Source organism: Tauraco erythrolophus, chromosome 6 (genome assembly GCF_009769465.1).
Source record: "Tauraco erythrolophus isolate bTauEry1 chromosome 6, bTauEry1.pri, whole genome shotgun sequence".
NCBI lineage: Eukaryota > Metazoa > Chordata > Aves > Musophagiformes > Musophagidae > Tauraco > Tauraco erythrolophus.
In genome coordinates this window covers 31287741-31309115 of record NC_141470.1, presented here as the reverse complement: position 1 = coordinate 31309115, position 21375 = coordinate 31287741, and the positions used below count along the sequence as shown (strand labels likewise).

Sequence of the window (21375 nt, the reverse complement as noted above, 5' to 3'; positions counted from 1 at the left end):
GTATGAAAAAATTGTATGGTCCTGATATTTAGAAACTAGCTGGGTTTGAAATGTGGCAGCTTCTAAAGTATTTTAGAGTTGTAGAATCATAGAATGGTTAGGGTTGGAAGGGACCTCAAAGGTCATCTAGTTCCAACCTCCCTGCCATGGCCAGGGAAACCCTTCACTACACCAGGTTGCCCAAAGCCTCATCCAACCTGACCTTGAACACTGCCAGGGATGGGGCATCTACAGCTTCTCTGGGCAACCTGTTCCAGTGCCTCACCACCCTCTGAGTGAAAAATTTCTTCCTTATATCCAATCTAAATCGCCCCTCTTTCAGTTTAAATCCATTGCCCCTTGTCCTATCACTACTTGCCCTTGTAAGAAGTCCCTCTCCAGCTTTCCTGTAGGCCCCCTTTGATTACTGGAAAGCTGCAATAAGATCACCCTGGAGCCTTCTCTTCTCCAGGCTGAACAGCCCCAACTCTCTCAGCCTGTCTTCATAGCAGAGGTGTTTCAGCCCTCGTATCATCTTTGTGGCCCTCCTCTGGACCTACTCCAGCAGCTCCATGTCCTTCTTGTGCTGGGGACTCCAGAGCTGAACACAGTATTCCGGGAGGGGTCTCATGAGAGCAGAGTAAAGGGGCAGAATCACCTCCCTCGACCTGCCGGCCACGCTTCTTTTGATGCAGCCCAGGATACGGTTGGCTTTCTGGGCTGCCAGCACACATTGCCGGCTCTTGTTGAGCTTCTCATCCACCAGCACCCCCAAGTCCTTTTCCTCAGGGCTGCTCTCAATCCGTTCTCCGCCCAGCCTGTACTTGTGCTTGGGATTGCCCTGACCCACGTGCAGGACCTTGCACTTGGCCTTGTTGAACTTCATGAGGTTCTCACAGGCCCACCTCTCCAGCCTGTCAAGGTCCCTCTGGATGGCATCCCTTCCCTCCAGCGTGTCCACAACACCACACAACTTGGTGTCATCTGCAAACTTGGTGAGGGTGCACTAGATCCCACTGTCCATGTCTCCAACAAAGATGTTAAATAGCACTGGCCCCAGTACTGACCCCTGAGGAATACCACTCGTCACTGGCCTCCGCGTGGACATTGAACTGTTGACCACAACTCTTTGAGTGCGACCATCCAGCCAATTCCTTATCCACCGAGTGGTCCATCCATCAAAACTATGTCTTTCCAGTTTAGAGACAAGGATGTAGTGTGGGACAGTATCAAATGCTTTGGATAAGTCCAGGTAGACGATGTCAGTTGCTCTTCCCCTATCCATCAGTGCTGTAACCTCATCGTAGAAGACCACTGAATTAGTCAGGCAGGATTTGCCCTTAGTGAAGCTATGTCGGCTGTCAGCAATCACCTCCTTGTTTTCTATGTGCCTTAGCATAGTTGCCAGGAGGATCTGCTCTATAATATTGCCGGGCACAGAAGTGAGACTGACTGGCCTGTAGTTCCCTGGGTCTTTTTTCCCTTTTTAATAATGGGGGCTATGTTTCCCTTTTTGCAGTCATTGGGAACTTCACCAGATTGCTGCGACTTCTGAAATATGATGGATAGTGGCTTAGCAACCTCATCTGCCAGTTCCCTCAGGACCTGTGGATGCATCTCATGAGGTCCCATGGACTTGTCCACCTTCAGGTTCTTTAGATGGTCTCGAACCTGATCTTCTCCTACAGTGGGCGGTTATACATTCTCCCAGTCCCTGCCTTTGCCTTCTGTGACTTGGACTGTGCAACTGGATTTCTTGCCAGTGAAGACTGAGGCAAAGAAATCATTGAGAACCTCAGCCTTCTCCATATCCCGGGTAGCCAGGTCCCCCGTTTCTTTCTGCAGAGGGCCTATGTTTTCCCTAGATCTCTTTTTATCACTGACATATCTATAGAAGTTTTTCTTGTTGCCCTTGATGTCCCTGGCCAGATTTAACTCTATCAGGGCTTTAGCTTTCCTAATCTGATCTCTGGTTGCTCGGACAATCGCTCTGTATTCTTCCCAGGCTACCTGTCCTTGCTTCCACCTGGGCCTTCTTTTTCTGCCCGAGTTGGTCCAGGAGCTCCTTGTTCATCCATGCAGGCCTCCTGGTGTTCCTGTCAGACTTTCTCTGTGTTGGGATGCACCACTCCTGAGCTTGGAGGAGTTGGTCCTTGAATATTAACCAGCTTTCTTGGGCCCCTCTTCCCTTCAGGGCTTCATCCCATTGTACTCTAGCGAGGAGATCCCTGAAGAGGCCAAAGTCTGCTCTCTTGAAAGCCAGGGTAGTGAGTCTGCTGTGCATCCTCTTTGCTTCCCTAAGTATCTTGAATTCCACCTATTTCATGATCACTGCAGCCAAGGCTCTCCTTGAGCGTCATGTTCCCCACCAGCCCTTCTTTGTTGGTGAGAACAAGGTCCAGCAAAGCACCTCTCCTTGTTGGTTCCTCTGCCACTTGGAGAAGGAAGTTGTCTTCCATGCATTCCAGGAACCTCCTGGATTGCCTGTGCCTTGCTGTGTTGTCCTTCCAACAGATATCAGGGTGGTTGAAGTCCCCCATGAGGACCAGGGCTCGTGGACGTGATACAGCTCCTATCTGTCTGTAGAGGGCCTCATCCACCCAGTCCTCCTGGTCAGGTGGTCTGTAGCAGACCCCCACTACTATGTCCCCTGTCCCTGCTCTCCCTTTAATCCTGACCCATAAGCTCTCAGTTGGGACCTCATCTGTCCCCAGGTGCATCTCCATGCACTCTAGCTGGTCTTTGACATAGAGGGCAACCCCTCTTGCTCTTCTCCCCTACCTGTCCTTCCTAAAGAGCCTGTACCCTTCTATTCTGACACTCCAGTCATTGTACTCTTAAGTATGGAAGGTTTCATGTATTAATTTTTGTTTATTCCTCTCCTTTGCTTCTAGTCTGTGTGCATATCTCCTCCTCATGTTGTGTATGTTTTGTATGTGGCAAGATTTGAAATGGAAGGTAGTGTGTAAAAGCAATCTAGTTCTTCTGGGCACCTGAGTGCCACATAAATTCCTTATGTGGAAAGGTGAACAAAAAGCCTGGTACTAGTCTATTAGCAAATAGCTGTCAGTGTTGGGCATTGAGTTTTGTTTTTAATAAGCAAAAAAGGGACACATTTCAAGGGGGGGGGTGGGAAATGAAGAGAAGCCTTATGTTAAGTCATGGCTTGTTTGAAGGAATACTTGAGAACAATCAGCGTATGTTTTTCACTAACAGAACACCAGCCTCCCTACATCATTGCTGTTCTGCCAAGGTATGTGGAGATCCGCACTTTTGAACCCCGTCTCCTGGTACAGAGTATCGAGCTGCAGAGACCACGCTTCATCACCTCTGGAGGGTATTGAGTATAACTGATTATTACTTTTGTTGGGCTGTCTGGGTGTATGGTAGCACTCTGAAAAACTGGGAGAGAAAGAGCTTATGTAACTCCCTTGGCTTAAGAAGTAGGATTGAAGCAGCCTGTTTTTTTATGAACAGATGAGTGGAGGCCATGCCTTGAGGAGTAGATGATAGAGTTGTCTTTGGGAATTTTTGATCACTGGAGATACGTTCTTCTCCTTTCTGATTTGCAAAATTGCTTAAGTTGCCCTTGTATTTGATCCATTTGTGTATTAACCAGGGTTATTTTTTTTCAGGTAGGATATTGCTCCTTTCTTAGTGCTGAAACTTAGTAACTGACCTTTTTGCCTTGTTTACAGCACAAATATTATATATGTGGCAAGTAATCACTTTGTTTGGCGGCTCATTCCGGTGTCCATAGCCACACAGATCCAGCAGCTTCTGCAGGACAAGCAGTTTGAGTTGGCTTTGCAGTTGGCAGTAAGTACTCAAAAACCTTTAGGTTTGGAGCGGATGCACTTTTGCAAAAGTACACGAAAGGATGTTTACCTTCTGCTTGACTGTAGCTAGTCTGGAGAGTTTAACCTCCCTACTGTCTACTTTGCACAAATTGGTAAACTCTGGCCTTTTTGTACTTCAGTTTTAGTTTTGTGCTGCCATTTCTCCATATTGATCTATCACGGTTTACATTTTGAGATATTGTCTCGTGTGAAAGATTATCTCTTTTACCTGTTTAATTGGTTACTTTCTTTTAGACTTTCAAGTCAGTTGGACTGCAAAGTCTTTGGACTGCTTGTGAACAGTTTTACTTGGAGTTTTGTGTTGTGTTTTGTTTTGTCAAATGACCAGGATTTTCTGTTTTACTTCTGAAACATAATAATTTCTTAGAGATACTGAAGCAGTATGTTTAATTTTATTGTTCTTACAGTTTTAGGATTTTCTGGTTTCTGGAAACTTCCCTGGAACTACATTAAAATGAATTAATTGCATTTTGTATTGCTAACTTGAAAAAAAAATTTTGAAAAGGCAAATGAGTGAAAAGATAGTTTCTGTTAATAAAGCGAGTATATAGATAATCAGAGATAGTTTTCAAACCTTCCAGGTTATCTCAGTGATGCAATAAGCATAGCATCTGAGAATTGTCATCAGAGATCTTCACTTTGGAAGATTATCTTTTTTTCTTCGTACTATCTCCAAAGGATAATGCTCCTGTTATTTCTGTAGAGTGTTTCCTTCTTGCTTATGAGGCCCAGGAGTTTTTAATGTTTGTTAATTTGTGTGTGTGTGTAGGAAATGAAAGATGATTCAGATAGTGAGAAGCGACAGCAAATTCATCACATAAAGAACCTCTTTGCCTTCAACCTATTCTGCCAGAAGCGCTTTGATGAATCCATGCAAGTTTTTGCCAAGCTTGGTACAGGTAAATGCTTGGATTGGCATTGAGATACCTAGGTTATGAGGAATGAAATGAAGCTCACAGACTGTTGTGTAGGATTTTTTGTTTGTTTTTCTGTTTTGTTTTTATTTTAAAACAGCGCTGTCTTGTGCAGACCAGTCCCCTGTGAATGGCAAATAGCCTAGGTAGCTATTTAGCTTTTTTGTAAAACTGGTTATAGTACTTAACTCACTGACTGAAGTTAATCAAATAATGAATTTGCCCTTTGTGCAGAACATTTGTATTGTAGGCTATTTTACAGCGTGCATAGTGCGCACACAGACCCTTCAAGCTGAGGTTTTCAACAGCTGCCAAAAGCCTACCTGTAGCTTGGAATGAAAAATAAGAAACATCTGTAGATTTGCTAAATCTACATGGACATGGACTGAACTGAAGACGCTTAAGCCTGTTTCCTGTTTAATGGGCCAAGCTGCTTAAGCCAGGAAACTTCTGTGGCTTTGAAAGTCAAAATAGTCTCTGATACTATTGGAAGAACACTGGAAGGCTGGACTGTACCATAGAATAATGCTTAAGACTGAGATTCTTTTATTGGTGACAGCACATTCCTTTTGCATTTAAACCTAAAACTTTTATTTGTTTTGATGACACTTAACATCATGCTTACTTTGGAAAAATACAATTAAAAAAAATGGACTGAGAACTCAAAATACTTCGAACTTGAGGTAGAGGAGTAATTTTGAATTTGCTTAAACTTCATGAAAACAGGTAGTCATTAGTTACGGATGGTGCTATTCAGTTCTTGTTTCAAAAGCATGGTAAATCATCTCTTAAAACCTTGCTTGTTCCTAGAAATTCTGTCCTACTATTGGAGTTGTTAATGCTGGGATTCTGCAAGAAGAGCAGTAAAAGGATTGTAGTAATGACTCCAGGTCACACTCCAGGTGTGCCAAGCACACAGGTTGGAACTTGTTGTGCTTGGACTTTGAAACAGTCTTTCTCTTGCTTATTTTGCCTTGTTTTAGCTTCTTTTCTGTAATAAGCAAATTCTGTTGTCTGAAACCTTGTGGATGTACAAGTTGTCTACAAATAGCTCTGTTGGAAAGCTAAGCTCGCTCAAAGGTTACGTACATTTAAGAGTTTGCAAAAATAATGTTATGAATGGTTACTAATACTAGTTATTTTTTGCTTAGATCCCACTCATGTGATGGGTCTGTATCCTGACCTCCTGCCCACAGATTACAGGAAACAGCTACAGTATCCCAACCCCCTGCCAGGGCTCTCTGGGGCAGAACTGGAGAAGGCACATTTAGCTCTGATAGACTACCTAACTCAAGTGAGTGCTCCTATATCTGTTTTTAGAGCGGGGTTATTTGGTTTTAGCATAGTTTGTTGGCTAACTTTGATGTGCAGGAAACAGTATGCCTACTCCAGCTCTGTCATGCTAGCCTTAATGGGCTGTCTTCATGGACGGAAACTATGGCAGCAGCTCCTGAGAAAGCAGGGGAACTGGAAGTTGTGAGGTGCCCCACACGTGTGTGGGAGACATCACGTGTGACTTTTTGTGAGGGCTGGACAAGATTTACTTACGGACCAGACTGGAGTATGAGTCCAGTATTTTATTTCTAGTAGCTTTCTGAAGAGGACTTGAGCTCTTGATCTTTTGTTTTTGTTTGACTGTTGTAGAGGGCATTCTATCCAGGAGACAGGTCAAAAGCATGCATTAAAAGGTTTAACAGGAGGTAGTGGGACTGTAACTTCCTGTCCTCTTTATTTTGTTGTAACTGGAATGTGAACTATTTTGTTGCCATTCTTACTAGACTAAAAGGAATCTTGTGTCTGAAGTAGGATAGTTTTTGTACCTAGTAGTTCAAAACCTAGATTGTTTTCCAAATGTTTTAAATGTCTCCTGACTTCTCTAAAATGTCTCTCCATGTTAAGAGTTTCCTTCTGTGTATTTTCTCGAGACCCTGAACATTTACAAAACTATAAATTTGCAAAACATATGTATACACCTGAATGGGGTTGAAAAGGTGATGTGTTGAATAGTTAGTAACAATAAAAAGTATTTAGGAAACAATTGATTAAACCAAGTTATTAAGTTGGCTTAATTTAGTCTTTTTACTTGGTGGATTATGTTTGCTGAGGTGGGATGGAGAAATCCATGGCCTTTTCTTGTTAAATTTTCATTTGATGTCCTGCAGAAAAGAAGTCAGCTGGTGAAGAAGCTAAATGATTCTGATCATCAGTCCAGTACCTCACCTCTCATGGAAGGAACACCCACGATCAAATCCAAAAAGAAGCTGCTACAAATCATTGATACCACCCTGTTAAAGTGTTACCTCCATGTGAGTTTCCGCCTGACCTAGAGACCTTTCCTTTACCCTGCAAGCTCTGGTGGAATTTCAGGCCGAAATGTTTAAGAAGGAGGATAAGGAGCTACTTCAGAAATTCTAACACAACCCTCTGTCTTTGGTCTAAATGATCAGTGAGACTTTGGTGTTAGCTAGTTTGCTCACTGGTCAGGAAGTAGTTTTGTGGAATAAACCAGATATGTCTGTTTCTGGTCACTGCCTCTATCAAAAGAACGTGGCCTTGCCTGTGCATTTTGAAGTTCTAACGAATGCTTCTTGTATTGTTTTGTACTGTTGAATGCAGAAGAGTACTATCTTTGCTGTCAACAAGTTTTTTCAAAGCTGACCTCTATTCTTGAAGGGGAATAGCTCTGGTATAGTTTTCTTTCTGTCCCAACAAATTATGGAAATGAAGATGGGCCTTGCTCTAAGATGTTAAACTGTCAGTTCTTATGCTATAAGACTTCAGTTTTGTGTGTGTTTGTGTTTTGTTTTTTTTTTTTCCCTTTTCTCTTCCAGGTCATGTTTTGTACCACAAGTTTAGGAGGTGCACATTAGAAGTATGTTTAAGTGCTCTTTTTTTGCTTGCAGACAAATGTAGCACTGGTGGCACCATTGCTACGCCTGGAGAATAATCACTGCCATATTGAGGAGAGTGAGCATGTACTAAAGAAGGCACACAAATATAGTGAGCTGATAATACTGTATGAGAAGAAGGGTCTGCATGAGAAAGGTAGGTATGTAGGGTTGGGGTGGGGAGAGGAGAAGGCATAGGAGCATGTGTTTCTATTATCGAGTTTTAACTTATCTTTAGTGAGCAATCAATATTCTGAAGAGACTTTGTTTCTGGGTCCGTCTTGCAATTAAATTGGTCTTTGTTCCTGTTACCCATTTGGTCTGTGTGTTTAAAAAAAAAAAAAATTGTTTTGTCTCTGGTAGCAGAACAGGAAAAATACACATTTTGTGGTTCAAGTTGGAATTATACTTGTGGATACAAAGGAATGAACCTTTCTATTGTTCTGATAGCATTACAGGTACTGGTGGATCAGTCAAAGAAAGCTAACTCGCCTTTGAAGGGCCACGAGAGGACAGTGCAATATCTGCAGCATTTAGGTGAGTGTGAAGCAGAGCATTGTTTTTGTGAAGGTGTTAACTCTTGTTGGGCTCTTAGTAGTGGTTATTCTACACTTCATCATCTTCCTAGAGACTATCAAGCTAAAGGGCGTCCTTGTCATCTTGTCTGGTTTCTTGCATACTGCAGATTTAAAGTATTAGTTCAGGAGCATCTTGTTGAAACTTGAGTATCATATTGGAAAACATTCCTTATTTCTGATAAAAATTCCCATTGGTAGAAAATGTGCCGTAGCATTTTGAATGTTCTTCCATTGATGATTTACTATCACTGACAAAAGGAAAGTAACTTCTGGATTAGGCTTTCCAGCTGAAGTCTAACTTCTGGTTGCTGTGTCTTCTAGTGTTTTCCTGAGATGAAGAATCCTATATGAAATTTTTGTTTTCTGTGTTTAGGTAGATAGAAATTGTGACCTAACAGCTGTAGCTGCTGGTCGCAGCATCATGGTAGGAACTTGCTTGGTTGACTATTCATTATGAACTCCCAAGTCCCTTTTTGTTTTTGCTACTTTTGAGAATAGTCCCCTCCTATCCAATAGTATTACTTATTTCTAAATGCACAACTCTTTATATCGCACTACTAGTTTGGGAGTGAGTAGTTTGAGGGAAATAGCTTTGCTTATCTCCCAGTCTTATATGGTTTGATTTTTTTTAAATATTATTTATTTATTTTTTTCCTATAATTACTTCTTTTAAGAACTGCTGACTTCTCTTAGCAGCATGTTTATTCAATGATAATACATTTCTTACAATGATATTGAGACCTTTCCCTTTCGTGCCATGTGTCTCGTACACTTTTTATTCATTGGCGTCATTTGGTAACATCACTCATCTTACAGAAGTGTAGGTATGTTATATTCAGCATACAACTTTACAAAAAAGACTTCTAAGAGTGATGATATTTAAGACAAAATTATCCAATTTGTCTGGAATACTTTCTAAAATCTTGGCAGCTTGCTAAATTTCTTTTTGACTTCTGGAGCTTCTCTGGTGTTTCAGGACCTCCTGAAAATAATTTCCTGTATGCTTCTTGCTTAGCTCTTTAAAACTGATACAGAAAACTTGAGTCTATTCACTTCAGAGTAATGAAATAGAGTGGAAACCACCTAGAAAGTTAACAAATAAATGGAATGTTTTACACTCCTGTCACTTGGAGATTTTCCCCCAAAGTAAATAGCAGAAATGTAACACTGTGTGTGGTGTTTTTTAACTGCACTGCCCATTCAGCCTTGATTAATTTATATGTGTCATTTCTGGGAGTCCCCTTAAATGATAAAAGCATTTCAGACTATGAGGTTTCTACAGATTTTTATTTTTTTCCCTCTACCTCTGCTTTGGTGAGGCTTCTGTAGTTATAAGCTTCTAATCTAAGTAATAATTGACAAATGTTAATATTTTTTAAAAATTTTAATTATGCAAGGCATATTTTTAGTTGCTTTCACTTAAGTTGCTTTCACTTACATTCTGAGTGAAGTTGAAGCTCTTCTTTAGTCAACTCTTGTCTATAGGTTTTTGGGCATTTAATGAAATGTTCTTAAATAGTTCTCAGATAATTATAGAAAATTTCCTCGATGCTTGTAGCTGTGGTCTTTTCGGTCATCAAGTATGTATTACTGATTGGGATTTGATACTTGCCATGGGTCTACAGAGTAAGTACTTACTGTTCATTGCATCAAAGTAAATATTAATTGTTAATTCTGTGATTGGCCATACCCATCAAAAATATACTTTATCTGTGCAGAAGTAAACCCGGGAGAATGATTTATTTCATTGAGTGGTAGATAGTTTTCTGTATTAAACCATTCTTTATCTGTTAAAATAGCATTATGCAGAACTTCTTCCTATTATAGATCATATTTAAATTAGGGATTTGTTGCAGACAAAGTTTAGAAATTCAGAGTCTGCTTTAATTCTAGAAGCACAAAACATCCTTGTCTGTGACCTTCACTGTAAATCCCCGTGCAGCTGAGTGTCACGTGCTGAGGGAGCCAGTGGTTTTGTTTTGTGATGTGATGTTGGCCTTTCAGTATTCTAATCTTTATAAGCTTTGGCAGTTACTTGATGAGTTTCTCTTCTGCCATTTTGAGTAGGTTGTAACTGCATGTTTGATTTGGTTGTGATTTCAGAAAAGGCAACTTGATCAGTGCTTTGGAAAGGAGCTATTCTAATTAATCTCACATTTATTTATAAGGAGTTAGACTTTCTCTTCTCTGTCTGTTGTTCTGCATGAGAACTTACTCCCATACTTGTCCTCTCTTTTATTTAAATTTTCCCCATGAGGCTAGCAAACCCATTACCATACAATGCCCTGTTAATTCAGAAAGTTAATTGAAGTTCAATGACATTGAGACCCACAACCTTAGTGCCATTGGCCAAGTCGCTGTTTTGTATTTGAAACTTTGAAATTGGCTCTTCTAGTGGGCTGTTGTAATTGTTTTACTTCATAGCACTCATCTTCTGATTTTTAAAATACTGTTCCTATGAAGATGCTGCTTGTTTTAAGTATTTAAAAAGTAACTTACTCCTGATGGTATTGGGAAATGAAGAAAAGCAAATGATGGCTGCCTTTTTATGGGGTTGGTGTAGGTTTGTTTCTTGTATAGCTGTGTTGTTGCATAGTTTGGGCAGTGAATGCCTCATTGTTTCTAACCAGGAGGGTGAGGGTGAAGTCATGTTTTCCTAACAAGTTTTATAAACCTTGTGAACCAAATTGTCCAAATACAAGTATTATTTTAAGGAGACAGGTCTTAAATTTTCTTACAAGGTGAAAAATTATTACCTGTCATGTAGTTTCTATGCCAGTTACTTCAGTACTAAGATGCTTTACTACTTGTTACGAAGTATTTGGTCGTTTGTTATAGAAGCCATTGGAATGGCAGGCTGGAAATGGGCTGAAGGAAATTACAGAAGCGAAAAGTACAGTGCTTTTTCTGCCTTAACAAAAACAAATTGTAAGGGAAGACTTTTGGAGTATGATTAAGATAACTGAGCTTGGTTTTGGTCTGAATTGTTTATGTTTGGTGACACTTAGTATTTGAGTTAATTCTTCTTTTTGTTTGAAATCATGTTTGCAAAGTAATGAAATCGTGGCTTTAGCCTGGAATGTGTGATTTTGTTGACTTGAATTGGGAGGGGGGGGGAAAACTGGATTCTTCTTGTAAATCAAGCTTTGCTGGCTGCGAAAGCGCCTGCTTGTATTGAGAGTAGATAGATATTTAGGATTTTAGTATTGAGCACTGCTGCTTTTTGTATTCCAGGCACAGAAAACTTGGACTTGGTATTTTCCTATTCTGTCTGGGTGCTAAGAGATTTTCCTGAAGATGGACTGAAGGTAAGTGTGATTGAAATAGTCACCTTGCCATTGAGATTCTTAGTGGAGTGTATGGAATTGGGAAAACTCAATGTTAGAAGCCATGTATTAATGTTAAATCCAATTAAATATATAAATTATATTTTCTATATTCAGTACTGTGGTAAGATTAGCAGTAGATAGAGCAGGGACAGCCTTTCAGTTTTTCTTACGCTCTTCCATTCTCGAAATACCTTATCTTGTAATAAGTAGCTAGGAACTTTTGATAACATTTAATGTTGTTGATGTCACACTTTTCACACAAGAGCCTGATTGGGTATTTAAATGTCAAATGTTTAACTTGCCTTTCTTATTTTGCTCTTCCACTTTGATGTAGAATTGACTCCCTGTATTTTGGAGGTGTTGGATACTGTAAAAGAAGAGTATTAACTAAGGCAGAAGTGGGGATGTTTGTTAATCCTTTCAGACACAAGATGGCTTCTGAATGCCTGAATAAACTGCTCAGATTTTTTTATACTTCTTGGGCTTACTCATTGGACATATGTGATGATATACTGCACATCAGTGCCTCAGAGAAAATACACTGTGGCACTTAAAAAAAAATTACTGTTCTGTGAATAAAATTTTGTTTAACAGATATTTACAGAAGACCTCCCTGAAGTGGAAGCTTTGCCACGAGACAAAGTGCTCAGTTTCTTAATAGAAAATTTTAAGAGCTTGACTATTCCTTATCTGGTAAGAACTCAATCTATACTAGTACGTTACATTCAGTACATGTTACATGTAAGACTTTAATTCTCCAGGCGTTGGAGCCTGATGCTGTCTCAGAGAGTGCTAACTTTGCCATAAGTTGTGCAAAGAAAAAATAATTAAAATATACGAAATCGTGAAGTCAAGCTTCCTAAAGGCAAGCGTGGAACTGTTGCTTGCTTATAACAAATTACTTCCCAGAGGAACTGTCTATAGCTGAACCTGAACGTCTGTTTACAGGAACATATCATTCATGTCTGGGAAGAAACTGGTGCAAACTTTCACAACTGTCTGATCCAGCTGTACTGCGAGAAAGTGCAGGGCTTAATGAAAGAGTATCTCAATTCTTTCCCTGCAGGTATGTTTAGCCTTTTCTGGTGGGACGACCAGGGGAATGGGACAGCACGGGGAGTCTTCACAGTGTATAGCTGTAAGCCTTCCCTCTTCACATTCAGAAGAAGATATCCCAAGTGATGAACGAACTGGAACAACAAAAGTTGTGGGTTTATAGGGAAGTCTAGTTTAGTGCCTCCCTAGAGATCTTAAGGCACCAAGTGACACTTTGTTCATGATTAAGTGGAATGGCAGCTACTGCTCCCTGAATTCTGCACATTAAGAGTAGGGAAGGGTCATGAATAACTGAGTCTATTGTTTAACCAGCCACTTGATGTGTTTTAGGAAGCAGAAGTAATTTGACAGGTGCACCAGAATCCCATGCCGTGTAACAGTTTCATCAGTGTTTGGTTCTTCCTCATAATGATTTGTTCATCTTCTTCTGTGTACTAGTGTGGTGAAATAGTTGTAATACCATAGCTTATGTTGTTTTCTTCCATATAGATAAAACTCCGGTGCCTGCTGGAGAGGAAGGAGGAGATTTGGGGGATTACCGGAAAAAGCTTCTACTTTTTCTGGAGAAGTCTAGCTGTTATGAACCTAGCCGACTGATTAGTGACTTTCCCTTTGATGGTGAGTTCAGTTTCCATAGGTTAATTAAACCCTAGCTGATTGCATTGTACAGCAAAACCTCCTCGCTTGTTGTAGAATCATGGTAACTAGAAATAGAAAAAAGATGACTGTATGTGTAGTTGTAGGCCACTGGGATGTTACACTAGTGTTTACCAACTCTGGTTTTGCTGGCACAGTCGTGTTTACCAGTCTCTGCAGGATTCTTGTAACTGTGGGCGTGAGACCTTGTGGTGTGTCCCATCACTTAAATATTTAGCCTAACTTTTTGATGAGCCTGAATTGCTCAACAGATCTGAAGTTCGTTGTTTCTTAAGGTTACTTAAGAATTCATAAAATGTTACTGAGACTGGTGTGAAGTAGACTTACAGTCTCAGTGTAACTTTAACCTGTGCTCAGACTACAGTTTATAGTTCTTCCTGTTAGTCTGGTCACTAATGGAGGTTATGTTGTCCTTTCTCTGTGTGGCTATTGACTAATCCTTCATGCTATCACTAGGTCTCCTAGAAGAACGTGCTCTGCTCTTGGGTCGTATGGGGAAGCATGAACAAGCTCTGTTTATTTATGTCCATATTTTGAAGGACACCAACATGGCTGAAAAGTAAGGGTTTCTTTTTTTTTTTCTTTTAAGACTGAGTTTGCTCACTGCCCTGTGGATAGGATGTGTAGTAAAGTGTTGCTGTATGTGGCGCATGAACGCTGTAAGCCTTCAGGATCTTCTGGGTTTCCATGTTTTCCTGACTTCTAGACTCTTCCAGGTATCTTTTCCTTACAGATGGTGATGCTGTCCCCTTGAAGTTTACCTTTTCATGCTCTTCTGTCATTGCACTTTAGAGCAATATGACTGTCATCAGTGAGTTCTTTGTTTCCACCTGTCCTTATCTTATCAATGTCTATATGTTATTTTGCTTCCTTTCTTTTTGGAGAGGCATTCGCTAGCCCAGATGCAATGTTAAGTTCCTTCAGTTAGCAGAATCCTCTCTGGTAAAGAGAGGGCATTTTGCTAGATGTATCATGTCAGGGAACCTTATGAGTGAATCTGAAGTACTTAGGTGAAAATAGTATTAACTGATACTGGCAGGTATATCTGAACATTGAGGCATGTTCAACATAGATTCTTTTAAAGCTAGTTTCAGCAAAGGCCTGTTAGAGGATATTCAGCCCTGGTATGCAGTGTCCACTAATGAACACCTTCTCTTTGTTATTCAGATACAGTAATTAGATGTATCTACACATACGTTTTTATGCTATGATGTGTTGATTGAAGACGTTTTTCCCTTCCTTTTTACACAGCTGAGTTAAATACAGTTTCTGCTTGAAAGCGTTTTAAGCTCATTGGAAGTGAAGGCTTGCACAAAACCTCCCTTTTCTCAGCATTGTAATGCGGAGCAAATGGTGTAATTTTGTTGTGCAGCTTGGTTAATCGATCAGAATCAGATGCGCAGTCATTTAACTTGGATGGCTTCAGTAATCAAAGTGTTTAAATGTTAATTTCTGTGGACTTGATTCTCTGGGTTCCAAAACTGTCCCTGCATTTCACTTGGTTCTTCTCTGTTCTAGCTACTGCCATAAACACTATGACAGAAACAAAGATGGCAACAAAGATGTGAGTAGTTTCATCTTTGCAGTCTTCCTTTTCAGTAAGGATGTGTTAGACTATTCATACCATGTTAAGAACATTAACGTTTTTGCTCTGTATAGACTTTTTCAGGGTTTGCATAGGTGGACAGGAACCTATATATAAACTCTTGGAATTTAGCACTTACTAGATGATTGGGTGATTGATTGTTTTTTTTTTGAGTGTTACTGTATCACTGGAGTTGAGCATATATTCTGTAGCTAAAGTTCTGCTGGAATTCAGAAGGCAAAATACTGTGTGTATATTCCACAAACATCTACAGAAAGGTTAATGGTAAAAAGCAATGCAGTGTTGGTTTCTAAAGGTTATAAGTTGGTTATATAAGATAAATTATATAATTTTATATATATAATATTTAATATATAAGATAAATCACACCTTCCTAGATGTGATTAAATCTACTTTTATAGAAAAACTTCAGTGTAGAATTCAAGTCTTGAAAGCCTTGAACATCATTGGTACTTTTCAGTTTTTGTTGTTTTAAGGTAAGACTCGTTTAAATAAGCACTTCAGAGTTTTGAATGGCATGGGTGCAACTTACTAGTACCGTGGCTGGATTCTACCAGTGCTGTCAATTGTGGATCAGTGCAGTGGTTTCAGAACTTTCCTTTTGTGTGCAACAGGTCTATCTGTCACTGCTCCGGATGTATCTCTCCCCACCTAGTGTTCATTGCCTGGGACCAATCAAGATGGAAGTGCTGGAGCCTCAAGCCAATCTGCAGGCTGCTTTGCAGGTTTTGGAACTACATCACAGCAAGCTGGACACTACCAAGGTAAGAAAGACTTGTAAGTACTCAGTTTGTACTGTTGGCAGAAAGTGACAGAAGGTACTGGAGTAGGCAAGTGAACAGATTGTAACAGTGTCAAGCTAAATATGTCAATTTGTATTCTATTTTGTTCTCTATTCCTTTTCAGTTTTTCCTAACCAAGTATATTTTGCTCCAGGCGATAAACCTGCTCCCAGCAAACACACAGATCAGTGAGATTCGAATCTTCCTAGAAAAAGTCCTTGAAGAAAATGCTCAGAAGAAGAGATTTAATCAAGTACTTAAGAATCTTCTCCATGCAGAGTTTCTGAGGGTAAGTACCCACCACCTGTCATTTATTGGAATTATGTTTTAAACCAGATGTTCAATACTTAAATGGACTGTTCCTTATACGGAATGTGTGTCCTCTAGATGGTGCTGTAGTGCACCTGAAATTAGTAGACGTCCATCGAGTAGATTGAATGTCCCCTTTTCAGGAGATGAAGAGGATTACACTCGATTTAATTTGGATGAGGTCTGTGTCTTTTCTGTGAGTCTCTGTACTCAGTGTGCTCTGATGTGCATTGCACGGCGATGATGGAGAGCATGGACTGGATTGCTTGGAAGTAAACCGAACAACATGATGCAGTTCACTAGTTCACCTGAACACCCTTTAGTGGTTAGAATGCCTTAGTCTGTGGACCAGACTAGTTGGAAATAAAATACTGCAGTTCATATAGTGTGGATGTTGGATATTCAGTGCCACCTGCACTGCTCTACAGACCTGCTTCTTTTGTGCTGTACAACTTGTTAATGTGGATCGAGCCACTGAAAATTAAACATTGTGACAGTTTTCAGTTTCATCAGACTAGAAGGGAGCTGTGATGTGGCATTGCTTTTTGAGCAAGTTTGGGTTTTTTCCATTCTTCTTTAGGTCCAGGAGGAGCGGATCTTGCATCAGCAAGTGAAGTGTATTATTACAGAGGAGAAGGTGTGCACTGTATGTAAAAAGAAGATAGGTAACAGGTGAGAGCTGTTATACCTTAAAGCTTGGGAAACTGAATCAATTATCAATCTGGTACACTTAAGAACGTTGCAAAACTCAGAATGTATATACATGGAGAGAAAAGCAGTATGAGGGAGACATTGAAGGAGTGTTTGAATTAAAAGTTAATTTGCTCAACTGGATGACTGGGAAAACATCAGAGCTTTGGTCAGTGAAGTTTACTGCAAGGGTTTAATCCTGCTTTCAATAAAGGAATAAAATCCCTTCAGAAACTCATAAGACTTCTTACTTCACAACTCTAGAAGGCAGAAAATCGCTTCTCATACTGAATTAGAAAAAAATTTTAAAAGCACTGCCTACTACCTGCTTCTTAACTCAAATTAAGAAGGATGATATGAATAATCTCAAACTAAGATATATGTGTGATAGTTTTCTCTATCTGATGTCTTTGTGGTTTCCTGGCTGATTTACATTTTGTAGCCTAGTTATCTGAGGACATTTAAATGTAGAACTAATTCCCTTGATACCTCAATGCCAATCACTTTTTATTCTACAATTCCTAGTAATAAGTTATGGATTAGTGTAGAATGCAAATATTATTTGCACTTTTCCTTTTTTCTCATTCACAGTGATAGGGAAAGGCTCTTTTTCCAAAACATTTTAATGAAAATGGGTCTAAATGTACTTATTGCTGTGCATATTCAATTTTTTGCTGTTACTGCGTAGCACGTAGCATCAGAATTCCAGTTTGCATATGCAGTATTGTTTTGGCTGTCTAGAATTTTTCTAATGCTGTTAAGTTCAACAAGGTTTTGAAAGGCGGCCGTGTCAGCATGTCACCTCACCTAGACTTTAACTTGTTAACCTGTGACTTCCAAGTAAAGTGTGCCTATAGAAATGAAAATAGGTATGATTTTTTTTCAAACAAAATTCTTACAAAATCTGTAGAATTCTCTTGTATGGTTTTCTCAAGAATGTCTTCAGGCTGTAATTTAAACAAGAAAGTCTCACTTTCATGATTCTGACACAACTTAGATGTGCTTGTTTGAATAGGGAAAACTGTCTGTATTGACAATTGATTTTTTTTTTTTTTTGTTCTGTCTCTTTACAGTGCATTTGCTCGATACCCTAATGCAATAGTTGTGCATTATTTCTGCTCCAAAGAAGTCAACACATTGGACACCTGATCTTGTCATGGTCAATAATCCCAACACTCATATGAAATTCAGAACTGATCACTTAGGAAGTTGATGCCTCTGAGATTTTTGAGGCATGTTGCTGGGTTAGCTTATACTGGATAGAAGTCATTTGTATCTGTGGACTGACTGTACCTATCTGGCAATATTGATTTACTAGAAATGACTTTAACCATGTTATTAAAGTGCTGGCAACTACACTGAACCTTTCAGTACTCAAATGAAGAATAGAAACTGATTTTTGTAGGGAGTTTTGTATTGCGCTCCAACCTTGCAAATGAGTTGTTAGACAACCGTTGGGCGTTCACCACAAGTCAAGTTTTACTTTAAAACTTACCTCCTTAGGGTGACAAATGTGACTTGGCCGTGTATGTAGATAGTTCTTCAAAAACAGAAAACTCCTTTAAAGTCTTTGCAGCTGTATCAATGTTGCATGGAGATCACTAGGTGTTTGGCGTAGAGTAATCTTATGTGCCTAATTCTGGACCTAGAAAATACACTTTTACTTTCATCTCAATAATGGGAATGTTTAAATGCTGGCCAAAGGAATCTTTTTATTCATGTTCAGTACTGTCACCTGACCTTCTGATGAGAAGTTCCACAGGAGATAGTTGGACAAACAGTTAGATACCACTAATAATTTTTTTTTACTTTAGTTTGAGAGCTGTAAATGGAATTAACTTGTTTGTTTGCACTGAATATGTTCACTATTAGCGTGAGTGAAAACTCAAGAGACTATTCTAAGTTCACATCTGCATGCATACCAAAAAGCAAAGAACACCTTGTAAAGCATTTTCTGAAGGGAGTGAACTATAGTTATTGCTTGAGCTTCTAGATTACACTTGAGACTTGTGTATATAAGATACTTGGTCTCTGGTTCACTTTCCAGCGTTGAAGTAAAATCCAGACTATTTCAGCATCTCTCTATTTTAGATGCTCTAGAACTGTGTTCTGCTCAAGCTGGTACTGTTCTTAAGTTACTCTCGGGCCAGAATTCTTAACTACAAGAACTAGATTGTACCATACTCATTGTATGCTCTAATATTTTTGTCTAACTTATTTTTCCACAAGCTTTACTCTGTAGCAGACTGGTATGAGGGATATTAAAATGTTTGGTCAGTGCAGAAAGAATCTGTGCAGCGGTAATTAAAAGGCAGCAGTAGCAAATAACACGATAGAGTGGCTATTTGACTCCCAACACGCTGGTCTAGCAATACTTATAAATATGTAATTAGTAAATAGTATGGAGCATGGCATGTAACTACCATATACCATCTCTTAACGCACAAGTAGCTGAATATAGCCTATCTGCCTGAAGTATAATTTGATCTCAGTTAACATTATAGGTTTACTTCAGCCATTGTTATGTGAGTGTTTGTTAGGAACAGATCTGCTGTAGGCTGGCAAGAGTCCTCTTAATTGACTTTCATTCACCAGTGTTAATAGCTTCCCTTTATAACTGTTTTTCTCCCTTTCCACATGTATTTGTGTTCATTGTTCATATGCCATGCGTTCTTACGGATTTCTTGGTCCAGTGTTTTGCTGCTTCTGTACTTGGATGTCTTGGGGCAGTATTGCTACTGATGTCTTTCTGCAGAGGCTGGGTAGAGGGAATCTGTGGTGTTAATGTTTTTAACCTTGTATTTCTTCTATTTGAAGAAGAGAGCCTAAAAATACTTATATTGGATTTGCACATTCTGTATAGATCTTTATATACTTGTTCAGGTACAGAGGGAAGATGGTTTGGGAGAGTTGTGTTTACAGGTCAGTGAAAATGAAAGAAGGGTATTTAAAAAGACCCGGTATTCTTTGTATACAGATATAACAATATTGGTCTGATTTCTACCTATCTTATGTTTAGTACTGTTAGCCTGATTTTTATTTACCTTCATTATCTGCTACCAGGAGAGCTGTATTCATATATGAGGATCATCATTGTGCTCTCACTTACGCAGTTAAGGTTGTGCCTCTGTTCACCTCCACTGCATACTTTTTACAGAGATGTGCTTTGTGCTGTAATTTTTTTTTGTTGGTTCTTATAATGTGGTTTGGGTTTACTAACCATACAGGAGGTTTATCTAAAACAATAGGTTGTAATAAATATTGTGAACCAGTGTGTGTTTCAGTCATTGTGCAGTTAAGCTTCTCTGGGCTACTGTAGATTTTTTTTTTTTTTTTTTTAAATATGAGTCCTTACTTTCTCCTGGAAATTAGACCCTATGAAGCAGTTCCCAGTATCACTCTGGCTTTAATATGTGTAATTCAAATGAGACCATGTCATATGAGAGCTGTCATCACTTCTCAACTTTGGTTTTTAAATCGACACATTTATACTATGCTTGTGAATGTTCTCAAAATCCTACTAAAACCACTTTTGTATTCTCTCTTTGAATAATGTTTTTGAAAGTCTTATACCATTAAATGTGCACTTACTAGAGAACACTAAAATTACTGACATTTTTTTTCGAGTGGTGGTATGCTATTTTGGGATGGGGAGGGATGTTGAACTCTGTGACCAAATCAGGAGATGTTTAGATTCACAGGTTTGCAGTTGCTTGAATTGTAGGTCATAGACTAGTCTAGTGTTGGAAGTACAATATAGATCTTCAGGTTTCCCATTCTATAGAAATGGGAGATATGAGCCCTGAAGAGGAGTCTTTCGTCTCTATGTCAAACAATTGATTATTGGCATTTCTGGAGAAGACCAACCCACCAAAAAAAAAACCCAGATGGAAACTTTGATAGCATCCTTTGGAACCTTCATGTCTTCCAGTTACGTACTGCATCTTAGCGCTCCTCTTAGTACACTAATGGGAGCAAAAGGGGTCCCTTGTGAACTTACGCACATTTTAGCTACTGTATAGTTTAGTTGGTGATGGTGTCATTTGTTCATGCTTGCTGCCAAAAAAATAACTGAAGGAAATGTAGATATACATCTGCCTTTACCACTATTGGGATGCTAATCCAAGCAGAAGTAAAGTTACCAGGTGTGAGGCTATCTTTGCCTCGCGTTTTGATGCCGTTTTGTCTGTTTTCTTAGTCTTCTAGGAAATTACAAAAGCGAGTAGCTTCTCTTTGAATATTAAGTTGGCTGTCAACTGTGTCTGTAGATAGCTAAAACTGCTATTGTTAATGGATGATGTGTTGACTATGAAACAATTCTGAAACTTCTAGAGAGCTTTCGGTTTTTCTTGAGAGGGAAATTGAAGAGAAATTCTATAAAAGCGAGATCCCTGTTCTGAGATTTCATTGGAAGAAGACAGAACTTCAGGAGAAGGTAGGTAAGCCTGATTTTAAATGGAATTTGACACTCAAGATAAAATACAGGTGTGTAATAAACTGTTGTTTAAAAAGTGTGATTTAAATTTTTTAAAAATAAAAGTTTTAAAAGTGTGATTTCTCTTTTAGCTTACAGTGTGAAGCCACTTCAATTTTCCTGTGATTTATAGTTGAGCTATATTAGGTGAAATATAAATAAATCACACTTACGGTTCTGCAATTTTTCTAAGATAAATAAAACCTAGCATGACAGTCCTTCACTTTCAGTGCAGTGTTATGTAGAAATGCAG

At 39.3% G+C, this 21375-nt stretch overlaps 1 protein-coding gene across 5 annotated transcripts in view; it reads left to right on the top strand.

The window, feature by feature from the left end:
* VPS39 (VPS39 subunit of HOPS complex) overlaps positions 1–21153 on the top strand; it is a 30330-nt gene extending 9177 nt beyond the window's left edge. For all 5 annotated transcript variants that reach the window (XM_086614120.1, XM_086614119.1, XM_086614118.1 and 2 more), the window contains 17 exons: positions 3196–3316; positions 3678–3798; positions 4609–4738; positions 5905–6047; positions 6916–7059; positions 7657–7798; positions 8092–8178; positions 11454–11527; positions 12143–12241; positions 12497–12614; positions 13094–13222; positions 13718–13820; positions 14780–14825; positions 15482–15631; positions 15804–15938; positions 16539–16630; positions 17722–21153. In XM_086614120.1, coding sequence (XP_086470246.1) covers positions 3196–3316; positions 3678–3798; positions 4609–4738; positions 5905–6047; positions 6916–7059; positions 7657–7798; positions 8092–8178; positions 11454–11527; positions 12143–12241; positions 12497–12614; positions 13094–13222; positions 13718–13820; positions 14780–14825; positions 15482–15631; positions 15804–15938; positions 16539–16630; positions 17722–17797 — 1910 coding nt within the window. In that variant the 3' untranslated portion in view covers positions 17798–21153. The remainder of the gene's footprint in view (positions 1–3195; positions 3317–3677; positions 3799–4608; positions 4739–5904; positions 6048–6915; positions 7060–7656; positions 7799–8091; positions 8179–11453; positions 11528–12142; positions 12242–12496; positions 12615–13093; positions 13223–13717; positions 13821–14779; positions 14826–15481; positions 15632–15803; positions 15939–16538; positions 16631–17721) is intronic.
* Positions 21154–21375: the final 222 nt, after the last annotated feature.